The 25,831-nt window shown below is 39.2% G+C and overlaps 1 protein-coding gene across 4 annotated transcripts; it reads left to right on the top strand.

Annotated features, from left to right (window-relative positions):
• The first annotated feature begins 1,377 nt into the window (after positions 1-1,377).
• TOPBP1 (DNA topoisomerase II binding protein 1) lies at positions 1,378-24,502 on the top strand. 4 transcript variants are annotated; one of them, XM_053994731.1, is made up of 27 exons: positions 1,380-1,571; positions 2,129-2,263; positions 2,818-2,961; positions 3,476-3,657; positions 3,778-3,971; positions 4,785-4,964; positions 5,894-6,063; positions 6,585-6,748; positions 7,660-7,907; positions 8,196-8,515; positions 9,387-9,559; positions 10,572-10,783; positions 11,333-11,622; positions 12,932-13,105; positions 14,014-14,123; positions 15,185-15,308; positions 15,690-15,842; positions 16,338-16,446; positions 17,048-17,240; positions 18,064-18,290; positions 19,369-19,532; positions 20,474-20,588; positions 21,103-21,266; positions 22,162-22,302; positions 23,214-23,303; positions 23,756-23,917; positions 24,264-24,502. In XM_053994731.1, exons 1-27 carry the CDS (start codon positions 1,491-1,493, stop codon positions 24,405-24,407), a joined length of 4,563 nt encoding a protein of 1,520 aa, XP_053850706.1. In that variant the 5' UTR covers positions 1,380-1,490; the 3' UTR covers positions 24,408-24,502. The 4 variants fall into 4 exon arrangements, 3 of the variants coding, with proteins under 3 accessions (XP_053850722.1, XP_053850713.1, XP_053850706.1); XM_053994738.1 differs by lacking the exons at positions 17,048-17,240; positions 18,064-18,290 and having other exon boundaries at positions 1,379-1,571; XM_053994747.1 differs by lacking the exons at positions 23,214-23,303; positions 23,756-23,917; positions 24,264-24,502 and having other exon boundaries at positions 1,378-1,571; positions 21,103-21,270; positions 22,166-22,246.
• The last annotated feature ends 1,329 nt before the right edge of the window (positions 24,503-25,831 follow it).

Genomic DNA, 25,831 nt, shown 5'->3' with positions numbered 1-25,831 from the left:
TCCTAATGGAATGACTCCCCCCACTACAGGCATTATCAGTATTATGCAAACAGCAGCAAGCCACTGTGGTCACTAAGAGTGGAATGAAGATCCATTGGGTGCGTAGGCAGGGTCACCCTGTCACGATGCAGGCAGATGCCAAGAATGTGGTTCAGGATTCCAGACCCTGCTCTGGAAGGAGAGCATTTGATGTTCTTGCCCACAGCTTGGAAGCTACAACCTACAAGAATGAAAGTGAAGTGCAAGGGGTCCTACATCTGGGTCAGGGCGATGCCAGACTCAGCCCCAGGTTGGCTGTAGAAGTGATTGAGAGCAGCCCTGTGGAGAAGGACTTGGGGGTGATGGTTGATGAAAAACTCAACTCAAGTCCACTCTTCTCTGGCCACAATTACCATTTCACAACTACTTTTTTGTTTTCTTTCTTCTTAAATATATTACCACAGAGACGTTATTGCCATTTCTAATTGGCCCAATCCACCTATGGATTCGCCAGGGGTTGGCTCTGCTGGACATGAAGGAAGCTTCTAGAGGCTGCTCAAAGAAGCCACCCGAGCTACCCTGGTTTTTAACCAGGCCTTGCAAACCCAATACAAAGTATCTGAAGGGGGCCTGCAGGGAAGCCAGAGAGGGACTCATGCTAGGAACTGCAGTGACAGGACAAAGAGTAGTATATATAGGGCACAAATTGAAAGAGGGGAAATTCATGTCAGATATTAGGAAGAATTTTTTTCCTGTGACAGTGGTGAGGAGCAGGTTGCCCAAGATGGTTGTGGATGTCCCATCCCTGGCAGCGCTCAGTGCCAGGAGAGGGTATAGGGTATTCAGTGGGACGTGCCCCTGCCCATGCAGGGGAGGCTGGGGCTAAATGCTCCTTCAGGTACCTCCCACCACGTTATCCCTCCGTGATTCCCTAAGTTCCCCTCCCGTCCCTCCCAGCGCTCCCGCGCGCCCTCAGCGAGGCGCTCGCCCCGCGCGCTCCCCCACGCGCGCTCCCAGCGCCCCCTGCGGGCGGAGCGCGGGCGCGCAGCCACGCGGATCCCCCGCTCCCGCCCCGCCCACATCCGCCGAGGCCCCGCCCCCTCAGTCCCCATCCTGGCCACGCCTCCCCGTGTCAGCCCCGCCTGCGCCTGCGCAGTGCCGGCAGCGCCGCTTTCCCGCGCGGGTGAGGGGCTGGGCCGGCGCGGCTGCGGCCGGGCTGGGTCTGTCGGGGCCGGGAGCGCCGGGCACCGGTGCCCAGCAGGAACCCTTCCGTGCGGGCCTGGGGCCCCGTGGGGAACGGGCCTCCCGGTGGGGAAGGGGCCTTCCGTTGGAGAAGGGGCTTCTCGGCCAGTCCCCGCCCCTCCGTGCCCGTTTGAAGTCGGTGCCGCCGAAGCCGGACGGCGTGTGCTGGGCCCGTGGCCCGGCGGGGACAGGGACACAGGGGCGAGAGGGCTTCTGGGCTGCGGCGGGAATGTCAGGGCGCTCACTGGGTTTTGCTTCTTAGTTGAAGGATGAGAAATAGTAAGGACCCGTTTTTTGTGAAGTTCATAAAGTCTTCCGGGAGCTCGGAGTATTTTTCTAAAGCTCTTGAGGTAAGTGGGTCTGGTCACCTGGGTGAACTTGGGGAACTGGCATGTGATTTCTGTGTTGGAGTTTGCTGCGTGTGCCATACAATAAGCTAACTTACACCTGGAAATCTGCTTCTATAGCGGGGTGCCTAGTGTGTAATAAAGCTTGTTGAACAAGAACAGTTTTATTGGAGAACTTCATGAAATAGCTTCAATTTCAAAACCTGGTCACATGTAGGGAAGGGACATGTAGCCTGGAAGGCCTGGATGGAAGTCACTCATCTAAGCACAAAGTTTGGAAGGACACTCTGGATTGTTTTACACCTTGGGAGGTTAGTGGGAGCCAAAGGCACCATATGGCAGCATCAGGTCCTGAAGGCTTCTGTGCCAAATATTTAAGTCAGAATATTGTGATGAAGAGGTGTTTTAGCCCTTTCTTCTGCCACTACGTGTTTGTTTGCATAGTAGCTTTGTTGTGAGCTGTTTCAAGGACGTGCACTTGTGTAGTTTGCACAGGATTGCTTCTTTATTAATTATTTTCTAATTAAATAAATGTTTTTGTATGCATCATTTACCTGCAGTCTATAAAAGAATTCCAGTCAGAAGAACATCTCCAGATCCTTGAAGAAGAAACAGTACTCCATATAAAAGAAAATGATAAATCACTTTACATTTGTGATCCTTTCAGTGGCGTGGGTTTCAGTCATCTCAAAAAGGTATGTCACCCAGCAACTTACTTTGAGCTCTATTCTTTCCTTTGTAGAAGCACTCATATATCCATACTTGTATCCTGCATGTTCTCTCCTGCACTGAGTGTAGCGGTGTGAGCTTCATCCTGTATTTAGGATGCAGGATGAAGGAAGCAAAGCATAATGATTATTTTTAAACATTTGGAAAAGTAAACGGGTATGGTCAGTTCTGATTCTGCTGGAGTCCCTGAGCTGGGACTCTATTTATCTCCTGATAAATATGATTTGGTTTGATCTGCAAGGAATTGTCTAGTGGACAGAGATACGCTAGCTGGAATTCTTTGGCCATAGCCATAGCATCAGTTGCTTTTATTGAGGCCAGAAGATCTCAAGGATTGTACAGAAAATCCAGAACTAAAAGTTAAACCAAAACTGTCAGCTACCTGGAGGTGCTAGAGGAGAAGGTGGAGGGCAGACCAAGAGCCCTGCCTTCTTCAGAATTCAGGAAGAAGGAAAGCTTTCCTGATGCCAATGTACCCCCTGCTTATTTTCTTTCTGTTTTTCCTGTTATTTTATTGCAGCTTGGGTGTAGGATTGTTGGACCACAGGTAGTTCTGTACTGCATGCAGTCGCAGCGGTGTGTCCCGAGAGCTGAGTATCCCGTGTACAACATGACCATGGCTGATGTCACAGTGTCCTGTACCAGCCTGGAGAAGGATGTGAGGGTAAGACCTTCCCAAGGATGGATTGTTCAGCTGGTTATCATTGATATTTGCTTTGCATTGTTCATTAGTAAGGCAGCAGTCAGGGCATATGTGTCTCATTGTGCCTGTGTCTAGATCCATCAAGTTTCCTGTAGCTTGTAGACTATGTGTAGTTTATTCACATATTAATACACCTCAAATATGATTATGTATGTTTACTTTATATTTATTCTGATACCTTTTTTCTAATACTACCTAAAACGGCAGCCATCTGCAAAATTTTGCTCATAGACTGTAATTATCATGTTTTTATTTAGGATATATATTATGTTCAGCTTATCATAAATGCAAATAAAGTGGAAATTACAGTTACCTTTTTATGACTTCCATATATATCTAGTTAGTATTTTTTGAGCAGTTTTTAGGGGAAATTGTGGACAATTGAAATCCATGTTTTTGGTGCAAGGTGAACACAACTGCCATATAGGTTCTTATTTCCCCTGATTATTTTCTCTATTTTTTTTTCCCCATCTAGGAAGAAGTTCATAAATATGTGCAAATGATGGGTGGATGTGTATACAGAGATCTCAACGTGTCAGTAACTCATCTTATAGCGGGAGAAGTTGGCAGCAAGAAATACTTGGTAGCTGCTTCCCTGAAGAAACCTATTTTGCTTCCCTCTTGGGTTAAGACATTGTGGGATAAATCTCAGCAAGGGTATGAAAAAAACAAAACTGATCTATTTTTGGGTAATAGTAATTCTTATGTACACACTAATTTCTTTTCATAGTTGATTTTATTTGCAAAATGACTGCTTTCTCTCTTTCATTCCTGTAGCATAATGAGGTACACTGATGTTGACATGGAAGACTACGCCTGTCCTGTGTTCCTTGGCTGCACAATTTGTGTCACTGGCTTAAGCAGCTCTGACAGGAAAGAAGTGCAGCGCCTCACTGCTGAGCACGGTGGGCAGTACACGGGACAGCTCAAGATGAATGAATGCACTCACCTCATAGTTCAAGAGCCAAAAGGTAAAACTGACAGAATAAATGCGGTTTTCAGTCCTGGAGTTGAAGTAGTGTGAAGGTGTGTAAGCACAGGAGCTTGAAATGCCTCTGTGTCTTCTACAGTGTTGCTCTTACTACTTCTATCTGGGGAATCACTGTTGATGGAAAGAGTAACACAGGGCACCTTTGCTTTGGTGTAAAGACATGAGAAAGAGAACAAAAGAGGAAAAAAATACAGAGATATGGATGGCATTTAAAGAAAGGAAAAGGGAGAATCCTAGAGGGAATAAAGAAAAGAAAAACTTTTGGGGAGAGCAGGATAGGACTTAATTTGTACTGTGATTGAAATTGTGTTGTGGACTGATGTTTTTTAACTGATTATTCTTTGTGCCTTCCAAATTCCCTACTAAGGTAAAATGAAAGCTCCTTTTCCTTTCTCTTGGGAAGATTGAAAGGATTTTAGTTTTATTGTGAGAAGAAAGGAAGGGTTTTCTTTTTTGCCTTGATTTCCCTCTCTTTGCTGACAGTGAAATATGCTGGGACTTTTTCCCCTTTTGTGTGCTTGAAAGCTTTAAAGCCTGTTTTTCCTTTTTTGTTTCTTTAATGCCTTGTCGTACCATGGGTTAGCCATCCGTGAGATTTTTCTTCTCTAACTTTAATTGCAGAATAATTAGCTCATCAACAGTCTATTATAACATAATTTGTCCATTAAAATCAGTTATTTGAATTTCTAAATTTTCTTAATGTCCAGCCATCTTTCAGCAATCACTGTTTGATGCTTTAATCTTTTAATGATTGTGACTATTTTTTTTTTTTATTTTTGGTTTCATCTCAAAGGTCAGAAGTATGAATGTGCCAAAAAGTGGAATGTGCACTGTGTGTCTGTGCAGTGGTTTTCTGACAGCATCAAGAAAGGCTTCTGTCAGGATGAGACGATGTATAAAATAGAGGCTGGATCAAAACTGAGTAATGCACCCAGTACGTCAACACCTACAAACGACACCAGCAAGCCTCCCAGTACGTAAGATATTTTAAAGTGTATTTCAATAATGTAGGAAACATTTGTGTTAAGGAGGAAGAAATATTTTGAGATTAGTAAGTTGCTTGCTTTTTTATATAAATAGTGGTTTGATAGTTTGGGTTCTAGATTCAGCTTAAACTTAAAACATAACAGATTGCTTTTATGCACATTGAATATTCCAGCATGCATAGACTTAAAGTGTGTGGATGATTGTTAAAAAAGTAAACTTGAATAAGGTGTACGATTGTCTGCTTGGGAACCAGTGGTGTATATCTGTAAGTCCTACAGAAGCACAATTGTTCATACATTTCAGTTTAAAACAAGTGTTTATAATGAGTTTAATCTCACAACAGTCTTAGGGGTGGGGGGGAAATAAATAAGTTTTTATTAATCTTTTTCTATTTAATTTTTCTTCATACACTTGCTTTTATTTATTCCATGCTATTAACAGAAGGACAGTTAAAAGTATTTTGTAAGCACACATGGTAGCCTAAAAGATACAGCCAGCTTTAAAGTGCATCCACCTGATGCTGACTCCTCTTAAATTAGAGATGGTTTCTCTAAAATAAAGAGTCCTGTTTAATTTTAAAAGTATTTCTACTAGATATCCACAAAACTGGAATAACAGCTTTGAAAACGAATCTCATTGGCTGCTGTGTCATAGGTGTCATCACCTAGGAAATAAATAGAAAGTGTATCAGCACTCTTTCTAGTAAGATGATGCTCAATCTGTGTGTAAAGAAACCCCTTGGTTTAGCTAAGGTTTTACTTACCTAGTATTTTTATTTTTTCAAGCTTAACATTTCCTTACAGCACCACAAAATTGTAAGTGGTAAGTTTGTATTTCCTTTAGTGAAGCAGTGGAGAGACCTGAGCCAAATATAATGCCTCCTTTTTAATTTTTTTTTTTTTTTTTTATTTAAAGATCATGCCTTTTCGGATGTCAGCCACATTTCCAATATCAATTTGAGTGGTGTTAATGAAACTGCATGTAGTTCAGCTACAAGCAGCAGACTGGATCCTGTTTCTGATGAGCTGGAAAACTTGGACATAAGTTCTTTTCAAGCTGCTGAAGATTTGTTAGATGGGTGTCGAGTATGTTTAACAGTGTATACTTTGAAATGTTCAGTTTTTACAATGCAAAAGGAGCTATGTTGAAGCACTGGCACTTTTCCATGGTCAGCAACAAATACCAGATTTATTTTCTGTCCATGTGCTTGTTTGTGTGTGTGTGTCTGCATATCTGTGTGAGTATAATTATTTTAAAATATAGTAGAAGTATAAAAGTTTATATTCGTAGGCATCTGTATTTAAACATTAGAGTGAATGGGTTCTAGAATAAGTGTGTGGGTTTATTTGGGTTTGGGTTTTTTTATTATTGTTTATGCAATTTCATGGGTTCATTCCATTAGTAAACATTGAAACTTTGCTAGATTAATTTGCAAAGCTAAATTAATCTTTTAAATGCTTAACTTTTTTTTGCTGCTTCTCAGAAGCTGCAGCACTACTTTCTGTGTTGTGCAGCAATTGAAACAAATTATACCAAAACATTCTAATTTTTTTTTTTGTTTTTTTACATTTTTAAGGCTTTATTTGTTGCTCTGTTCTCTTTGTAGATCTATCTCTCTGGCTTCAGTGGCAGGAAGTTGGACAAGATGAGAAGGCTTATTAATTGCGGTGGTGGCGTTCGATTTAATCAACTTAATGAAGATGTTACTCATGTCATTGTGGGGGAAAATAATGATGAGCTGAAACACTTTTTGGACAAGACAGCTCACAGGTTATGATAACTGTGTTGCTTAAGGTCTAATTATGCCTTGTTTTCTTTCTCCCGCCACTTCTGGGGTCCCCAGCACAGAAAATGCATCAGAATGTTGGAGTGAGTTCAGAGGAGGGCCACCAATATGGTGAGAGGGATGAAGCACCTCTCCTGCCAAAACAGGCTGAGAGGATTAGTTTGAGAAGGATTTGGGGTGACCTAATTGTGGCCTTCCAGTACCTGAAGGGAGCCTACAAGGGAAATGGAGAGGAACTTTTGGGAAGGACATATAGAGACAGGACAGGGGGGAGTAACCTTAAACTGAAAGAGGGGAGGTTTAGTTTAGATATTAGAAAGAAATTCTTTACTGTGAGGGTGGTGAGGCTTCTCTGGTTGCTCAGAGAAGCTATGGTGCCCCATCCCTTTAAGTGTCCAAGGCCAGGTTGAAGCAACGTAGTCTAGTCAAAGGTGTCCCCTGCTCATGGCAGGGGGGTTTGGATCTAGATGATCTTTAAGTTTCCTTCCAAACCATTGTATGATTCTTTGGAATCACATATTGATTTGAAAATATTAAGTAGTTCTTGATTTAAATGAGAAGACTTATAGCTAGTAGTAATAAGTATGTCCACATGTGCTTTTCAGTACAATATCTTTGAGTAACCATGGGTGACCTCAAAGAGGAGAAGAGCAAGTATTCTTATTGGTGAAAAGAGGTGTTAATGTGTATTTGTTAGTGCATTGAGGAGGAAGAACTTGGCAATGCAGCAGTGGCAGATATAATTTATGTTACAGAAAATAATTATGAAATGCTCTGTTCTCAGACTGAAAGAATTCAGGGATTAGAGTTACAGGCTTTGTATGTGTGTGTATATACTGTGTTTTTTTGGTCTGAAACCTGCTTTGACTTGTTTCTATAACATTTTATTTTATAGGCCTCATATAGTGACAGCAAAGTGGTTGCTGGAATCATTTGGTAAAGGTTGTCTGTGTCCAGTGGAACACTATATCCCTCTAAACTACCAGCTGTTAGAGAATCCAATTTTAGAACAACCTGGAATTAAGTCAATTTTTCCCAAAAAAAACAGTCTCTTGAAGAAAGATGCTGTGAACATTATGAAGCACCAGCAAACTGTGGAAGATGACTTCCTCTCTCAATATGTTAATAACTGTTCTACACTAGGTATGTTCTAGGTTCAGCATACTGTAGAAAGTTTAACTGCTCATAATTGGCATTGAGCTTGCAGTATTTCCTTATTAAATATACATTCACATCTAGGAAGTTAACTTCTACTCTGTGTTTCAAAATTCAAATTTAAATAGGCCCATATAGAACAGTTTTAAAATAAAACTTGGCTGAAAACAGCACGATCCTGTAATTTCATCATGAAACTGTTTTGGGTTGTCTTTGATGTTCTTGTCAAACAATTATTACACTTGGTTCTTTTTTTTTTTTTCTTTAACCTTTCAGATGACGTTGAAAAACAAACATCCAGAACCTTCAGTGATGTTACTAACTTGACTGCCCAAAGAGAGAACCAACCTTCTGTCTGTAATGGGTCTTTGGCAGAGTCTTCTGCAGTGGCTGAAGGAGGGTTATTTTTCAGGAAGCGATTTCTTCTTCTGGGTTTTGGTGAAGAGGATGAGTCCTGCATTACAGATATTATAAAGGAGAATGCTGGGGAAGTTCTGCCACTGCAAAGCAGAACCATTGCAGACTATGCTGTGGTACCTTTATTAGGGTGCACCGTGAAGGCAACTGTTGGTGACGTCGTCACAAATACATGGCTGGTAAGGGAGTTAACACTTTTTCAATTCCCAAATAAACAGGTGTCTGTATTAGAAATTTGTCTTGTCAGAATGGAGTTATTAATGGTTTAAATATAAAGAAGATACTGAGCTATTAGCCTAATTTCATTTGAAATGTGCTAAACAAAAGCCTTCATTAAAGCCTCTGCATCTGAAGGGTGTCTTATCTGTTTCACTTCGTTTTCCACAAGACCGTTAAATAGAACTGTGTTGTCATGACCCAGGCTTATATGAGGTCTGACAGAATTCTGTCTAAATGAACTGTAGAAGGAGCTAGTTGACTTTTGATATTTTTTGATATTTTGTTTGACTTTTGATAGTTGACTTTTGATATTTTTTGTTTGTTTCAAACAAATGGTGCCCTATTTGCTTAATGGACTAATAATGATTTGATATTTTTGTTTGTTTCATTCTTTTTATGGCTTTTTTTCTTTTTAATTTGTGGCAGAAGAGCAAGTCTCTATAGCTTAAAAGTCAAAGAATATTAACCATATAGACTACCTGCTGTTAGTAACTTTCAGTAGTAGGTAACTTCCTGTGAAGTATGTCTACACAGACCTCTCAGATCAATTACTGAACTGGAGACCTCCATTTTTATGGGCACCTGTAGGGTTGGAACTTCAGTAACTGAAAAGTTCTGAATAATGCTTCAGTATGTCAACCTTGACAAAATAGACATGGTCTAATAAAAGTTTGTCCGATCCAATGGGAAATAATTTGTCTCAGGTGTGATAATGGAAACATGATTGCTCATTGTTAAGTCCATAAATGCTGTTGTAGAGTTGCTGAAATCTTGTTGGCTTTGTTACTGTTTGGCTTGATTGACATTTTTTTGTCTTTCACTTTCTTCAAGATAACATGTGTGGAACAGCAGGCTCTTTTAGATCTCCAATCCAATCCACTTTTCACACCAGTCTTGGTAATGGAAGGAGCTACCCCTCTGGAAGATTGTGTTCTTTCTTTTAGCCAGTTCACAGGTGCAGAGAGGGACTCTCTTGTTTATCTGGCAGAACTGCTGGGAGCCAGGTACTTCTCCTGTCACAGTTTCTCCTTGTTCTTCAAGAGCCAATATGCTGCCGTTAGCAATTTCTTCTGTACAAATATTGAGTTAAAGCTCTTTTGAGTTCCATTGATTTACAAAACCTGGTGCTGAAGCAATGAGATGTCATTATGTAGGTCATGAATTTTGCTCTCTTTTAAGGAAATATGGTCAGTACTCACACTGTCTAATTTCTACCAGAATATGCTCATTTTCTTTTTTCTCATTAACTGAGTCTCAGCAAGTTTTTATTCTATTCTTGAACCAATCAATGAAAGTCAAGTTTTCAGATGTGGCTTTCCAAGTTGCTTTTTGGTTGTCTAGGAAAGGACCACTTCAGTACTATCTGACTCAGCCTCATAAGCATGGTGAACCCCATTCAGTATCCCAGCTCCTAAGAAATGATACTCTATTTGCTTAGAGTTCACCAAAATCTTTGAAAAACTTTAATAAAAGCATGTTTAGTCATGACATGGCAAAATAGTGTAGCTTAGAGTAAGTATCATTTGATGTGATTTGTAGCCTGTTCTTTGCTGATGAGTTCTCAATCCTGTCATCTTTTTGCAAGATTGTGTCTTTGATGATAAGAGAAAAACTGTAATATAAAGAAAACAGTTGTTCATTTGGAAGTGAGGCTTATTGACTCCGGAAGGGAAGCAAGCCTTTTCATCTTGCTGAAGAATGTTAGGCCCAGCGTATGATTTGAAAATGGGGTATTGCTGGAGGATTGCTGGAATGTGAGAAATAGTGTTTTCAGTGCTGGTAGAAGCGAAACATTACTGTGGAACATTTTTTGGTTGTTGTTTTGGGGTTTTTTTGGGAGGTATTTTTGGCTTTTTTTCTTTGCTGCAGGTTAGGCTGTAAAATGCAAAGTGGGTTGCCTTAAATATCTACTTGCATTGGTTCTTTTTCTGTTGTGAGAATACAATTTATAATAGTATAAATGTGCCCTAGATTAATGTTTACGACTAAATTAATGTTTTATCAACCTAATTGCAGAGTCCAAGAATTCTTTGTGCGGAAAGCCAGTGTGAAAAAAGGAATGTTTGCCAGCACCCATCTTGTGGTGAGAGAACCAAATGGCTCCAAGTACGAAGCTGCGAAGAAGTGGAATTTGCCAGCAGTCACTGTAGCTTGGCTTTTGCAGTCTGCAAGGACAGGAAAGAGGGCAGATGAAAGCAAGTTCTTAGTTGAAAATGCAGAGGATGAAGGTTGGTTCTTAGCAAGCTAGGGGATATCATTGTGTCATTGTACTGTTTGTTTACGATAAAGAAGGCTGATGTGATAAAATTTTCTTTCCTAACACCTTCACAGTATTAGAGCTAAAGGATATTCTTCCAAATATAAAGATAAAATTGCAGATTGGTTTGAGTTTGAAGAGACCTTAAAGGTCATGTAGTTACAACCCCTTGCCATGGACAGGGATTCTTTCCATTAGACCATGCTGTTGAGTTGTGATTACAGAAATGATATTGTGTGTTTGCTGCAAATCTGGTGGAGCCAGTGGGCTCTTGTAGTTATCAGTCAGTTGGGATTGAAGCTCACTGTCTCAACTTTGTCCTTTTCGGCATGTGTGCCGTTCTGTAGCTTGCATAGGAATTTATGAGAGATCCATCTTAGGACTTCAGACTTGTTAGTCTGCAATAATTTGATGCCCCTCTCTTCAGTTCTTCATGGTTGCTGTTTAAATAAGAGTGTGTGGGGTCTGTGTTTAAATAGAAAACCAGTTTACTTGTTTGTTTTCTTTGTTTCTTTTAAAGATATGGAGAGTTTCATTACTCAGCTTAGCAAGACACCAGCAACTGTTAAATCTTCTGATTCAGAACACCCTATTCATCTTCTTGAGGCTGGAAAAAAAGGACCTGTGACCCCCCTTGATATCAACAGGTTTCAGAGTAAAGCCTTCCAAGCTGTAATCTCTCATCATACTGGGAAGACAACTCCTGTTGCACAAAGGGGACCAGTTCAGAAAGAACCATCTTTAAATCTTGACACCCCATCAAAGTTCCTTTCTGAAGACAAGTTCTTCAAGCCTTCTTTTGATGTAAAGGTAATTTTTGCAAACTTTTTAGTCTGTGTGGCCAGTACTGTTTGATGTGCATAAACTTTAAACAACACTTAGAAACTTGTGCTTTTACCCATTTTTATGTGGTTCATACACAGACTTTCCCTTTTGAACAAAGCCAGGAAAACTGGCTCATTTATTTATATAGTTTAGTTAATGGCCTGTGGACTAAATTTTTTGAATAGTAAGTGTTGTTATGTCCTTAGCAAAGCTCCTTTGTACTTATTGCACCGTATGCTTGTGTGTCCTACACCTCAGACAATATCCGGTCTGTGTTCTTTGCATCTAGAGACTGATAAATTTGACAATGCACCTTGGAATTGCTCCATGTATTTGTAAACAAGTGTTTGCATTTTCTGATGAAATACTACTTTGATGGCATGTTTTAATGTAATAGCTTTAGAGCAATTACAAATCTATTATTGCAAGCTGAAAGATGCTTGGGGTTTTGGGTTCAGTGTCTTATTCTGAAGGCCACATTAGGCTAGAAAATGCAGCAAAAAAAACCCACCCTGACACTTAGGGAATATCTGCAGTGGAAGAGCTCCTGAATGACTCCGGTATGCTTTGGAAGGCTTCAGATTTGTTTTTAAATTTCAAGGCCTGAACTTATAGATCAGTGCATTGAATTCCTGCAGAGTTGTTACATTTCTTGGGGGGTTGTTTGTGGGTTGTCTGCTGTGGCAGGTTTTTCTGTATTTTTTTTTTAATCCCTCTGCTCACAGTAGGACAAAACCTGTTGCAAACATAGAAGAATCTGGTGTTCTCTTTAGCTAGTTCTGCTTCATGAAGTGAAGACTCTGATAATTTTCAAAAGCAAGATACTTTAGACTAAACTTTCTCTTTTTATATAAAAAAGGACAGTGTGAAATGGTATTTTGAAGGTGCAGAGAGAATCACATACTCACATGCAACTCTTATGGGGCAAGGTGCAAGTACATTAAAGTAGTTGGTTGAGGTTAGGAGTACCTGGGTTTGGTCACTGGCTTTTCCATTGAGGGCAGTTCTCAGTGATTAACTCAGTGTTTGTCAGAACTCTCAGTGTTCTCAGTGAACAGAGAGATTAATAAACTGTTGTCTTCTTGTTTTGCTTCTGCAGACTCTAAGATTGGGTTTGCCTTGTACAGCTCTTGTGCAGCGGTTCTACAGTTGCACTTGGTAGCTGTAGTTTGCTGTCCTGGTTTAGGAGTATAAAGTCCTACTGTATTTGTAGAACTTGTACTTGAGTGAGAATTTTGTAAGGTGTTCATTAAAGTCAGTCAGTTTCTTTTTTCTTTTTTTTTTTTTTTCATAGGATGCTCTGGAAGCTCTGGCAACTCCTAGAGGTCCTGAAAAAAGAACCAGGAAACTGAGCACACCTCTCTCTGAAGTCATCGACAGAAACTTGAAACTGGCACTGGCAAGCAGCACAACTCACGCAGTAGCTCTTACTGCCAGCCCTCAGTTGGCTGCTCCACAGCCAGAAGTGGTAGGATATTTGGGGGTTTAGTTCTTGGAGCATAGGTTTAACTAAGAAAAAGCTTTATCTTTTGTGATTTAAGTTACAAAGGAATTTATGAATTGTTGTTTGTCATCTTTTTGAATACAAATTCATATGATTATGTGTTCTTCAATGACAGTTAAAGGAGTGTAAGATAGAGGAATTTCCTTGTGGAAGGCAAAGAATTTTAAAATCTTTTTCTACTGTCTGCACTACTGTCTTGAATATTAAGCAGTTGCTAAGTAACATGGCATATAAATATGTACCAATTTAAACTCTGTAGTATTGGAATGATACCACACTTAAGAAATTCTCAGGTTCCAGCTGAACAGGGTTAGACATTTTGTTTTGGACGAAAGTTCAGAGTTCTTTATTAATGCATGTGTCTTCTTTTCCTGCCTTCCTCTGTGCTCAATAGGAGAAGAAAAGTGAGAGAAAACAAAAAGGTGTAGGAGGAAAGGGAGGATTTATGTATTGCTTGCCATGTTAATGCACTGTTTACTGTTGGAGAGGCGAGAAAGCTAATGACCTCTGGAAAGGGAAGGCTACTACTTCTTGTTTTGTAGCTCCTTAGTTTTACTTCTCCCACTCCTCTATGGTGAAATACTTAGTAGCATCAGGTTTGACAATTCCTTAATTTCAGTGTTCAGCCTGTGATGAAAGGAGTAGAGACACTGGCTGAATTCTTTGTCTTGGCACTCCTAGTGCATTGTATGTTACTAGTGCTGGGTTTTGAGCGTGGGTAGGGGAGCATCACAGAGGAAGTGTGTTTATCTTACCTTTGTTGCCACTGTACATTTTACTATATGCTTCACTAAATATTAAAGTAGTTTTGTTATTGATACAGAAGCCTTCTAATCATGACTCTCCTGTTTTTATCCCTGCTGCTTGACCAGGAAGAAGAGCCCAAGCCTCTAGCTGATGCTGTTATATATGTTAGTAAAAAACTTAGTAAGAGGCAAAGGGAGCTGAATGCAGTAGCAGCCTCTCTTGGAGCAGACTACAGGTATCAGCCAATACAGTGCCTTCTGAGCTTTTGCACTGATGTGAATTCTAATAACTTTGAGTCTTTGCATCTTATTATGCCTTTTCCTACAGCTAAACGTTAGATTTCATCATCCTAAACAACATTACAAGTCATCCACTTGTAGTGTGAAATAAAGCCATTTTTCCCTGCCATATCTCCAGTCCCTGTGTTCTTTGTAAATCCATCTCAGAAAGACTGTTTGTTCAGAAGTCTTCTTGAATTGCAGGTTTTTTTTTTTCTCCTTTGGTTTGAAAAAATCTAGCTTTTGGATGGTTTAACATTTTCTTTGTATTTTACATTTTGAATCTAATGTGAATTTGTGTATGTTTCTCCCTGTCTCAAAACAAATTATTTTCTAGATTGTAAGCACGGCTGAGTCAGTGTTCTTAGAAAAGCTTAGGAAAAATAGGTTATCATGAAGAGAAATGACAAATTAACATTTCTGATTTAAGACAGAATTCTGCTTCCACTTAATCTGCTTCATGTGTTTTGTTACTGACTTTTATATAAGTGTTATTCATGGTACTACCAAACATACTACCTTATGTTTGGTAATACCTTAGAAATGCTGAAGATACTTGGATTAGATACAAAATACTTGTTTCTATCAGTTCAAAAAGTAACAGTCCTCATTTTTGTTTATTTTGAGCTGCAAGAATCAGTATTTCACTTGCAGTTCAATATTTGGACAACAAAAGAAAAAGCTCTTGTCCTGGATCACACATTCTTTTCAGAAACTGTTTTAAAATTCCACTTACATAAAAACAAAACAAAACATAAAGCAAAACTCCTATTTTCCATATATTTATCCTATTTAGTTTTATTTTCTTCAGGAATGCTTTAAAAACACGTTGAAGTTGTGCTATCATGAAACTGAATGCTGTCTTTTCTGTCAAAGAAAGTGGGCTCATTGTTTATTGAGGCATAACAAAATAGGCAAAACTACTTTAACTTGAACAAGAGGAAAATTTTTGAGCTGGATTTGTGATACTTTTTGATAGAAATTCCATCTTCAAATTGTATCTTGTTCTCTTTTCCAGATGGTACTTTGATGAAACAGTGACACACTTCATCTATAAGGGAGGACAGAATGATAACAATAAGGAGTACAAATCTGTTAAAGAACGGGGTATACATATTGTTTCAGAACATTGGCTTTTAGAGGTATGAAGCTTGTTTTGTTCCATGTTGAAAAGTAAAGGGAAATGAAGGCTTAAAACCAGTTATATGGCAGTAGGTTTTCTGTATGCATTTATACTGAACATGTATAAGGACTGATGTTTTGCATCGTGCTTTTAATTAATAAATTGAGTGATCTCTTTTCACTGATGTACATTTACATTGTTCTCCATAAGGAGAAGATAAATTCTCTTCCACTGAGCACTTCTGCTATGTTTTTCCCAGAATGGCAACCACATTTTTTCCCCTTGTGTGAAGTACTTCTTTTGACAGTGTTTTTATTGTACTTCTCTTATGTTTAGGTATGAAGTTTCTTCTATCTCCATCAGTTCCTCATCTTTCTCTTATTAACTGATGTTATTACAGAGTGCCCGAGAATGTAAACGGCTTCCTGAATCTCTCTTTCCTCACACTTACAATCCCAAAATGAGCTTGGACATCAGTGCAACGCAAGACATCAGGCTCTCCTCCTCCTACAGTAAACCGCTTTCAACTGGAAAACCAACAGAGGAAAATGAGGTATGATATGTGATAGGAATGCATGTTCCATGAAGTGATTTGAATTCAGTTAATAGTTATATTAACATAGTAATAAAAACATTGATACTAATTTAGCAATGTCCTCAATCAGGTTTAGCTAGTCATTGATAGTAGCTATTGCAGATGTTCTGTACGGTTTTTCTGCATTTGTAATATTCATCTTCTAGGGTGATGGAGGAAAACACAGGCATTTCAGCATTTGCTTTCCAAATTTGAATATATAGATATTTTTTCTTTTAGGTAATGAGATCCAAGGTGTGAACTAACTTTAGTAGACATTAAGACTGCAGAGTAGGAGTTGTCACCCATGCTACTGTTCACTGTTCTACTGTCATTGCAGTAGCAGAAAGGTTAGATTTACTCTAAGGCAAGATTAATGATCTTCAGAATTTATACAAGTGTCAGACATGGTTAAAAAGCAGAAAAAAAAATAACCAGGTATTTGAGAAATCTACTTGTCTTCATTGGCTTTAGATTATTCCAGTGGATGAAGATGATGCTGAAGATGATGGAACTACTGACCAAATAAAGGAAACAGTCACTGTAGGGGAAGAACAAATTGTAGCAAGTGAATCCAAAGGAGGTAAGTGTAAATCACTGTTTTCAGAATATTTATGGACTATCAAACTATCAATATGAGCCTTTGCAGTTCCAGGTGCTGAATGCTAAGATCTGGAAACTTTAGGTAGCATATTAATACACTGATCAAGTACAGCTAGCTTTTATTGCTGCTGGATGCCAGCAAAGGGTTTTCCTCTCTCTTTTGAAGATCTTGACAGCCCACAAGAAAATCATGACCAGTCATTGGAAGATACTTAATTGCCAGTTCTTTGTTTTTAAAACACTGAAGTTCATCCTTAATGTAACAGGCCTTTGTTTTGGAGTATATATTATGTAATTAAATGTGTTATTGTGGATCTAAATTAGATTGTATGAGGAGATTCAGAAGTGAACCAAATGGAGATCTCTCCTTTTGTCTAAGAATAGGTGACTTAGGGTATATGTAGTTTTCCTTGATATTCTTGCCCAAGTACTTTCCTCTTTTTAATGTATAGTCTTTGTCCTGGTGGAGGAGGGAGGTTGACTGGAATTTCAGTTTTCACTGAAAGAGTGAGCAGTTCTTCACTTTTCACTTGTGTCAGTATAAGAGTTGTGATATTATGAGTTTTGTTTCTTCTCTTAAGTTTTAACCCAAGCACTAGAAATGAGGGAGAACTTCCAAAGGCAGCTTCAGGAGCTCATGTCTGCCACGTCACTAGTGAAACCACAAGGGCAAAGAGGATCCCTTTCAAGGAGCAGCTTTGATGGCTCTCCAGCCACTCCTGATAGCACACGGTCTGTGCGAAATGGCCGCAGTAGGGTCTTGGAAGCTCTAAGGTATTGATTTGTATTTAAATGTATCTTGTTTTGTTCTTGCATGTATTTAGACATTCATTGAAATTTGAATAGATCTCCAAGGTTTTCAGATATATTGTGTGTTTCTACTGATGTTGTTCCTGTTGTACAGGAGTTGCTTCTCCTGCAATTCAGAATCTTTAACTGGATGTGCTAGGTAAAGTCAGAATATTGTCTTAATCCATAGTGGGTATCTTTTGCTTTTTATAAAAACCAGAATAGTATGATTGGTTTTAATGTTCAAGTTTTGAACTGGCTTATTTTCTTTCTCTTCAGATTCCTTAGTGTTCTTATAGATTTTGAAGAAAGTGTGTATGAATGCTTACATAGGGCATTAAGGAGTAGTAGGCATTACTGCAAAGCACCTCTGTGAATGTTTCTTCTCTTTTTATTTTTCTTTTCTCTCCAAATGGAGAATAGCATTTGAACTCCATCAATACTGCTATGGAGTAAGACAGTAATGGAACCCTTGCAAAATTATTCATTTAGCTTGGTGCCTATTAGCAAATAAATAGGCTTAATAAAGAGTAAGGTATGCTGATCTTAAAATAACTTATTAATATCCACATAATAAAAAATATCTACTGGTATTTTGGGTGCCCGTTTTCAGCCATGCTGACACTTAGATTCATAAAGCCAGGGTGCTAAAATAGCTTCTATACTGAAACTTTCCCCTTTCCCAGCCATAATTTTTAATAATGAGGCAACTTGGGTGCTGCAGTTGATGTGATCATTACCACATTGCCTCCTAGAATGGAAGTCTTCTGTAAAATGAGTCTGTAAGGTGTCTTGGTTTTTCCCTTAGGCAGTCCCGCCAGGCACTGGCAGATATAAATACAGAGCCATCCCAGAGTGAGCAGATCATTTGGGATGATCCTACTGCGAGGGAAGAGAGAGCAAGACTTGTCAGCAACCTTCAGTGGCCTAATAGTCCTTCTCAGTACCTTGAGCAAGGTCAGAGTAACACCAATAAGAACGTGGATGAGTCTGCCCTCAAAGGATCTGTACCTGATGCAGAGATGGCTGGTATAGGTAAAATTACAAATGCAATATCCTTGTTCTGTGCAACAGCATCCATTTGGTCTTTGGGACTTCTAAAACACAGTAGTATTTCAGTTCTACTTACAAAAAAAGTGAGCATGGTTGGCATTTCTGAAAGGCCAGAAATACAATTTCATATCTTTGAGCTCCATTATGTGTTGCTGTTTTTTAAAGAGAAGCTTTCCCATTCATTTGTGGTTAAACACCAAGACAGCATTTGTCTGAAAATAGACTGCTGTGGCTCCAAAAAAAGCCAACTTGAAAGACTTCAAAAAATTTTCCAAGTTGTTTTGGTTTCTTTGTTTTTTTTTTCAACTACAGCTGGTTTCCAGATAACCCCTCAGGTAAGTATAGTGGAATTCTAATGGGAATACCATGCGCAAAATCTATTCTATTGTAGTGGAAATATTTATAGGTGAAAACTTGGGGTACAAGATTAACTCACAGACCCAAAAAAACAAAATGTATCAAGTTGCTGATGGATATGCTTGGGTTAGGATTCGGTAAAAATACTTTATTTATGTTCCCTGCTCTTGAAGTCTAAAGTCTGTTGCTAGGAATAAGGAAGCAACATCCTTTTCTTCCAAAACCAGATGTTTTTTTCATCTGTTTTGCTTTTTTTCTGTTCTGAGATAGCAGAATCCTTTATTTCTCTCTCCCTGCTGTCACCAACTCCTTCCCTCACTCTACTTGCAGAGTTTCTGTGGCAGCAGTCTCCCTGAAAACTGACCTTGTCCTAGAGGAGGTTGAAGAAAATTAGATAATTCCATTCAACTGGTTTTTGTTTCAACTAGATCAGTATGGTTTAGCCAAAGAAATCAGATCATTTGAGGTTTTCAGGTATTTTTTTTAAAGCAAGGCATTCAGGGACATGATTGCAATATTGCTGTTGGTGGTTTGTGGTATAAAGAAGAGCATCTTTATGAAAGGCAGGTGAAATATAAACTGTACATGTTGTGTACAACAATCTGTGGAAGTGGGGATTTTTTTATTTTTATTATATCTTTTACTTTATATATAATTGTATTCTGCCAAAGGCAAGTCATGCAACACCACTTTACTTTCACAGCTGTTCCTGAGGCTGGGCATGAAGATGTGACTGAAAGTCTGAAGATTCCCATATGTAGAGATCCCGAAACGCCAATTAAGGATAACTTGATCCCTACTCCACAGGCCCCCAGCATTGCATTCCCCCTGGCCAACCCTCCTGTGGCACCAGAGCCCAAAGAAAAGGTTTGTCAAATGGAAAAATATTTATGATGATTAGTGTTCTGAGAGATGCAGTTATACTTAAAGAAATTTTGGATTTGATGATAAATATAAAATGTGCAGTCTGGATTTAAAATCTTGAGGTGGATTACTTTTGTGCAGTTCTATTCTCATTTTTTCTATTATTTTCAATACTCCCCCTTCCTTTGAAATTTTTAACAAATAATGTTTGCTCAAAAAAATCAAGCTTGTTTGTTTAGACAAATGAAGTTTTTTGTCCCATTAGTTAGTGCTGGAATGCTAAGGCAGGCTTTGGAGTGAATAATTACTCTGTGTACTACTTGGAACTCCTCCAGCCGTGTTAGGATGACAGAAAAAAATAGGCCTTTGTTTCTTTGGTGGTATCTGGAATTTTATGTTTAGGTACAAATGGGAAATTATTTTTCTGTCAAAACCTGGTTGGAAATTCTGTTTTATTTTGAACTTGGAAAGGGAAAGGAAAATGAGCTTGTAGTCTCACCTGCAGTGTGTCACTTGATGCTCAAAGTTTCAGCAGCTCTGTGTCTTCAGAGGTATAACGTGTCATGTTAGTGGAAAGGCCCTCAAAGAAGATGGTATTCTGACTTGACAGAAAGTGAATGAATGAGGCAGTGTGATAGATCAATGCTGATTTCTTCATGTGTTCAACCTGGCATTCCATGGATGTGAATGAAAGATTACTTGTTATGACAGATTAGTTCAGCTGTGCCCTGAAGAAAGGGGGAACCAAGAGGATGTTCAAGAAGGAACCCAAGGATAATATGATAAGATCCAAGCTTTTTGTCAAGTGACTGACAGGTTTGATTCTCCTTTTCCCAGCTAAAAAAAACTTAATATATGAATAACCCAGAGTATTTGGCAGAGAAATAGTCAGCTGTCAACTAATCGTTCTGCCTTATTTTCAAAATCTGTTACTGTATTTCTAGGTTGTTACTGAAGATGAGAAAGCTGATGAAGAAACAGAAAAACTTCGTAAATTTCAGCTGTCTTCTCTTAATCCTCAAGAAAGATTTGATTACTGTCATCTGATTGAGAAATTAGGTACCAGATATTTGTGAAATGCAAAGAATAAGTATGTGTCTGCTCAGCTGTGGCTTGTTGAGGAGAAGAAAGGTCTTCTGTTAGTGACTCATCAGATTTGAGGTCTCAAATGTATGGCTTTCTGTGCTTGTGAGCAATTCTTTGAATATAGTGTTATTATTGTGCGAGCAATCAGTTTTGCCATAAAACAGCAATGGTTTTGTCTTCTGATAGTTTTCTTTTAGCTGTCTTTACAACAACCTCATTCTTTACTGTTGGGAGTGCCCAGGATGGGCTCTCTACTGGTGTCTCTCATTCCTGTCTGTGTTGCTGTGGCATTTTACAGAGCCATTCTTTCCTGGCTGCTTCTTCCTCCCTAGCAGCTTCTGCCCATGTCATTTAAATGACAATACTCTCCATGTAGATTTGAGCCGAGTTTTTGTCCGAATTCAAATAATTCTCACTTTGAGTTGATCCTTTCTGTGTGCAGCATGACACTTGGATAACTTGAATCCAATTCATTCCTCAATTCAAGGTGGAATAGTACTTGAGAAACAGTACTTTGATCCGAGTTGCACACACATTGTTGTGGGACATCCTCTTCGGAATGAGAAATTCTTGGCTTCGATGGCAGCTGGAAAGTGGGTGCTTCATCGTTCCTACCTGGAGGCGTGTAGAGGAGCTGGCTGCTTTGTTCAGGCATGTCACCCTAGCACTAGGACATGAGTGTGTTTGACTTTTTTGCATTTATTTTTGTTTTGCACTACTAGGGAAAGACAACTTCACAAAATCAATTGCTAGTTTAGGGTGCCCAAGCCATGGGAGTTTTAGAGAATCCAAAATATGAGAGGTTTTTGGCCAGCTTTGTCTGAAAACTAGCCCTGCACCAAACTCCTGATATAAGATAAATGAAATACCTATGCTTTTTATATTTGTTTCTTGAAATTGAGTCTTTTAATACTTTTTGGTAAATTCTCACTGTTATCAGCTAAATTTACATGGCTCTTGTTAAACCAGGAATAAAATCTTGATTCTTTCAATAAATGAACATATATTATTTTTAAATAATTTGATTTTGTAACCATGTAGGTAAATATTTTTGAACTCTGCCTCTTCTGATGCCTTCCTAATTGTTAATTTTGCACTTCTCCTGGGTCAGACAGTTCTTTTACATTGACCAGGCTAACTTTAATGCCTGTAGACTGCTTCATATCCTATATGCATTAAAACTAACTTTAATTGTTTTGGAAGACACTGCGGAAATATAATCACTGGTATCCAGTGTAGTGAGATGCTTTGTCCTGCTGTTGAATTCTGTTGTAGATGTAACTGCAAGAGGAATCAGGTTGTGTGCAAGACTTGATGTCACAGAAAACATGAGTTAATTTAGATAAATGTGTGCAATTCAGAGCCATAGCTCTAATTTTACATAGAACTGTTTTGGCTAGATATAATCCATATATATATAGCTAGAATGAGATGGGATTTGTTTCAGGGGGTTTTATTTTCTATTTGGTGTGGGTTTTTAAAATCTATATTTCTGCTGATAAAGTTGGCAGGACTGCTTTATAATTCAAGCATATGATTGTTTCAGGAAGAAGACTATGAGTGGGGAAGTAACTCCATACTTAATGTTTTATCTGGAATCAATGTAAACCAGAAGAAGCTAGCACTGGCAGCCATGAGGTGGAGGAAAAAAATTCATAAAGGGAAGCAAGAAACGGGTGTTGTTGAGGTATATAAACACTCCTGTAATGTAAGCTGTACAGTGTGGATGGACAGGACAGGGATTGTCACCAAGAAACTAAAAACTTCACTGTCAGGGGAAGGTAACCTGTCTTGTTATCAAGAACAAAGTGTCTTGGCTTGATATATTCTAGTTAAGTAATTTTGTTTTTTTTAATAGTTTCTGTGATGGTATATTAAAAGTCTTAGTCTCCTTTGAACCAGTGTTCATGTTTTGCAAGGCTGCAATGTGGCTACTTATGTATGTAAATGTCCCTCAGCCAGGAAGATTATGTTTATTCTTCAGAGCTCTGACGGGAGAGCTAACCTAACTCAGCTCTGTTAGGAAACCAAAACTGGTTATTGGTTTCATATTCTTTCAATGAGATTTTTGGAAGAGACTTGAACTCCCCAAAGCCTTTCAACTCCTCTCAAATAAGGCACTACAGTTGAGGATTCATTGAAAGATGATGTTTCAGTTATGTCAGGAAAAATCTGGTGTTTGTTTTACAGTAACCTTTTTAAAAGGAATGCTTGTAACAAATCCCCCACACCCTTTGCCTATGTGGAAACCACACTGAGTGTTCCTAGGAGGCAGCCAGTTGGCCCTCTGTGCTGTTACTGTAACCAAGTACATCCTGGGGGAACAGGGGAAGATATTTCCAAGTTACTGAGGGTTTTTTAAATAAATTTTCAGTGTCTGGTGTTTTGGAAAGCGCACTCTCTGCAAGGGTCTTTCCTTAGAGGGGGCTGGTAGCTGTATGTTCTGTGGATTTTTTTTCTGGCATGCTTAAAGGCAAAACTAGGTAATTGCAGGTCTTCATCTGATGGATATTCTCAAAAGGGATAAATTATAGACCCATTAAATCTTTGTACTTTTTCAGTACCAGCATGCTTTTGACTGAATTGTCATTTATCTAGGGAGCTTTCAGTGGCTGGAAAGTGATCCTGAATGTTGATCAAACCAAGGAAGCAGGATTCAGGCGCCTTCTTCAGTCAGGAGGAGCAAAAGTATGTAGTTGTTTGAAAAAAAATAATGAAATACATATAGGTTTGTTTCATTATTTTTTTCTTTCTGTTTAACTCTGTGCTGGGCATTTTTCATGTGAGTAAAAGGTCTTAATGAACAAAATTGCTTATACAGGGTAGCTGAGACATGGTCAAAGGGTGGGAGGAAAAAGCTTTGTCATCTTCACTTTGCAAGTGGTCAGGCAGAGCAGCTTATCTGAGGTTACACAAATCAGTACTGCTGGTGGGAACTGAGGATAGAATTTCTGTACCCTGCTCTGATGGGAAGAATCACCCTTTGGACAGGTATGTGATGGTACAGAATGCAGCTGTAAATACTATTTGATTTCCCACTGGTTTCTGTTAGTTTGATGAGTGAAAGTAAAGGTCATGGACAGTGTTTGTCTTGGGGAAGAAACACAACTAAACTTTTGTGGGTCGTGTTTTGTCTATAGGTCTTCTCTGGCCATTCTGCAGCTCTGTTTAAAGAAGCAACTCATCTCTTTGCCGACTTCAGTAAGCTGAAGCCAGATGACTCCAGGGTGAACGTGGCAGAGGCAGCAGCCCAGGGAGTGAACTGCCTCAAACCTGAGTACATCGCTGACTACCTCATCCAGGTGGGCACACCCCGGGCTCCCCACCTGCCACACTGCCCCAGCCCCCTGCAGGGGATGGCTTCTCTACCAGTCACGGGCCTCCTTTGCCAGGAATTGTGGCCACAAGGTACCTGTGCTCAGGGCTTTGATCTGTGGCCTCAAATTTATGCTCTAACATGACTTGTTCTGGTGCTGGCAATGGGATCTCTTGCAGGCTAGGGAGCTGCTCGCAAAATGTATTTAAAATGTAGCTGTATAATGTTTGTTTTGTTGTTTCAGTTTTAGACAACTAATGAGCTGTTGCTGTTATCTCAGAAGCTGCTCTTCTTGAGCTGACCCATTCTTTTTTTTTCTTTCTGTACTGAAGGATCCACCTCCCCCTATGGAGTCTTATTGCCTGCCAGAAGCTGAGTCTTACCTTCAGAATAACTCAGATCTTGGAATTGGATCATCCCAGAAAAGAAAAGCACTGGGAGAAATGAGCAGAGTCAAGCGATCCAGAATACACTAAGCATATTCTCTGTTTTTAATTTGTACATTTTTAAATTCATATTTATATTTTTTCATTCTTGCCCAAAAAATTAAAGCTTTGAGTTTCACTTCTAACTTGTCCTGAGATTAAAATAAATTTGCAGTAATACTTATAGGAAAGATTGCTTTGGCTACCAGTAGCATCTAAAAATATAGCAAAAATTCATCCAAAACATACTTTAACATGTCCAAACTATTCTATCACTAGACTAGTGGTTTTGTCTGTGGACACGGTTGTATAATAATAATTTAGAAATCATTTGTAAAATGTTTATCACATCTTTTATCTGTGTGTTGTGGTGAAAATACCACTTGGTGAGAATTCCATTGCATTTCCCTTATAGTAACAGACTTAGATTTTTACATTATTTTTTGATCTTTTGGTATTTTGTATTGGAAGGGAAGAGAGAAACAGGACAAAAAGAACTGGCTTGTAAATTTTTGTATTAATAGAGAGTGTAAGAAATTATTTCTATAGATTGCAGGTGCTGTTGCTGCCTTTCTGAATGCTAATGAATCTGTTCAGCAACTGTAGAAACAATTCTGTTACCCAAGAGGTGAAGTTGGTCTTGACCATGTTCCCTATTTGAGTCTGTGACAGGATCCAGAGCCAGAAAAAGACTTCAGTTTCTGGCAGCTAGAAATGTTCTTAGTCAGACAACCAGAATACTTGACTAAGTCTTTGACCTTTTCAGTAACAGTGGGTCTGCGTCTTCATTTATGGAACTTAACATATGTAAGTGCATTGTGTTAGTCTGGGCAAAAGTGCTCTCATGGAACCTGAAGAACTGTATTTAAGCACCTGGAATTACTACAGTCAGTTTGAACAGAAGAGCACAGCATCCAGTTACACAGGACCAGTGGAGTTGTCTGGAAGAATACATGTAACACTGAAGTCTATTTAATTTACTTCTTTTTTGTTTTGAAGGCCAAGGTGTATTTTATGTTTATTTTCTAGCTGCTGAATACTCTTTTCTAGAAAGGGTTTGCATTGGTATTTGTTGCAGATCCAAGACTGAGCTACAAGCATTTAAGCCCTGTGCAACCTGGAGACTCACTCTGGGCTGGGTAGAACAAACCTTTTGCTGCTTGGGGAAGGGACAAGGCACCTGAGCCGTGGGGTCTCCAGGTGAGAGAACAGGAAAGCAGCTTGTCTTTATGTGCAAGGCTGTACTTTGTGTTTCTGATTTCCTACTTTAGTGCAGCAGATCTTTTGTCAGTGAGCTCTGCAACCTGCCATCAGGATGACCTGAAGGAATTGTCAGAAGGGATTTAGAATGAATGTGAGGGATTTGATTCTTTTAAAGTGAAATCTGTGCCCCTATCACTGGGGTCTTGGCTGTGACAAGACTGCTATGTTGAGCTGCAGTGACTACAGTCTTATCACCTGCTTTTGGGTTTTTT

Source organism: Vidua macroura, chromosome 1 (assembly GCF_024509145.1).
Source record: "Vidua macroura isolate BioBank_ID:100142 chromosome 1, ASM2450914v1, whole genome shotgun sequence".
NCBI lineage: Eukaryota > Metazoa > Chordata > Aves > Passeriformes > Viduidae > Vidua > Vidua macroura.
This window is presented reverse-complemented; position numbering and strand designations above follow the sequence as displayed.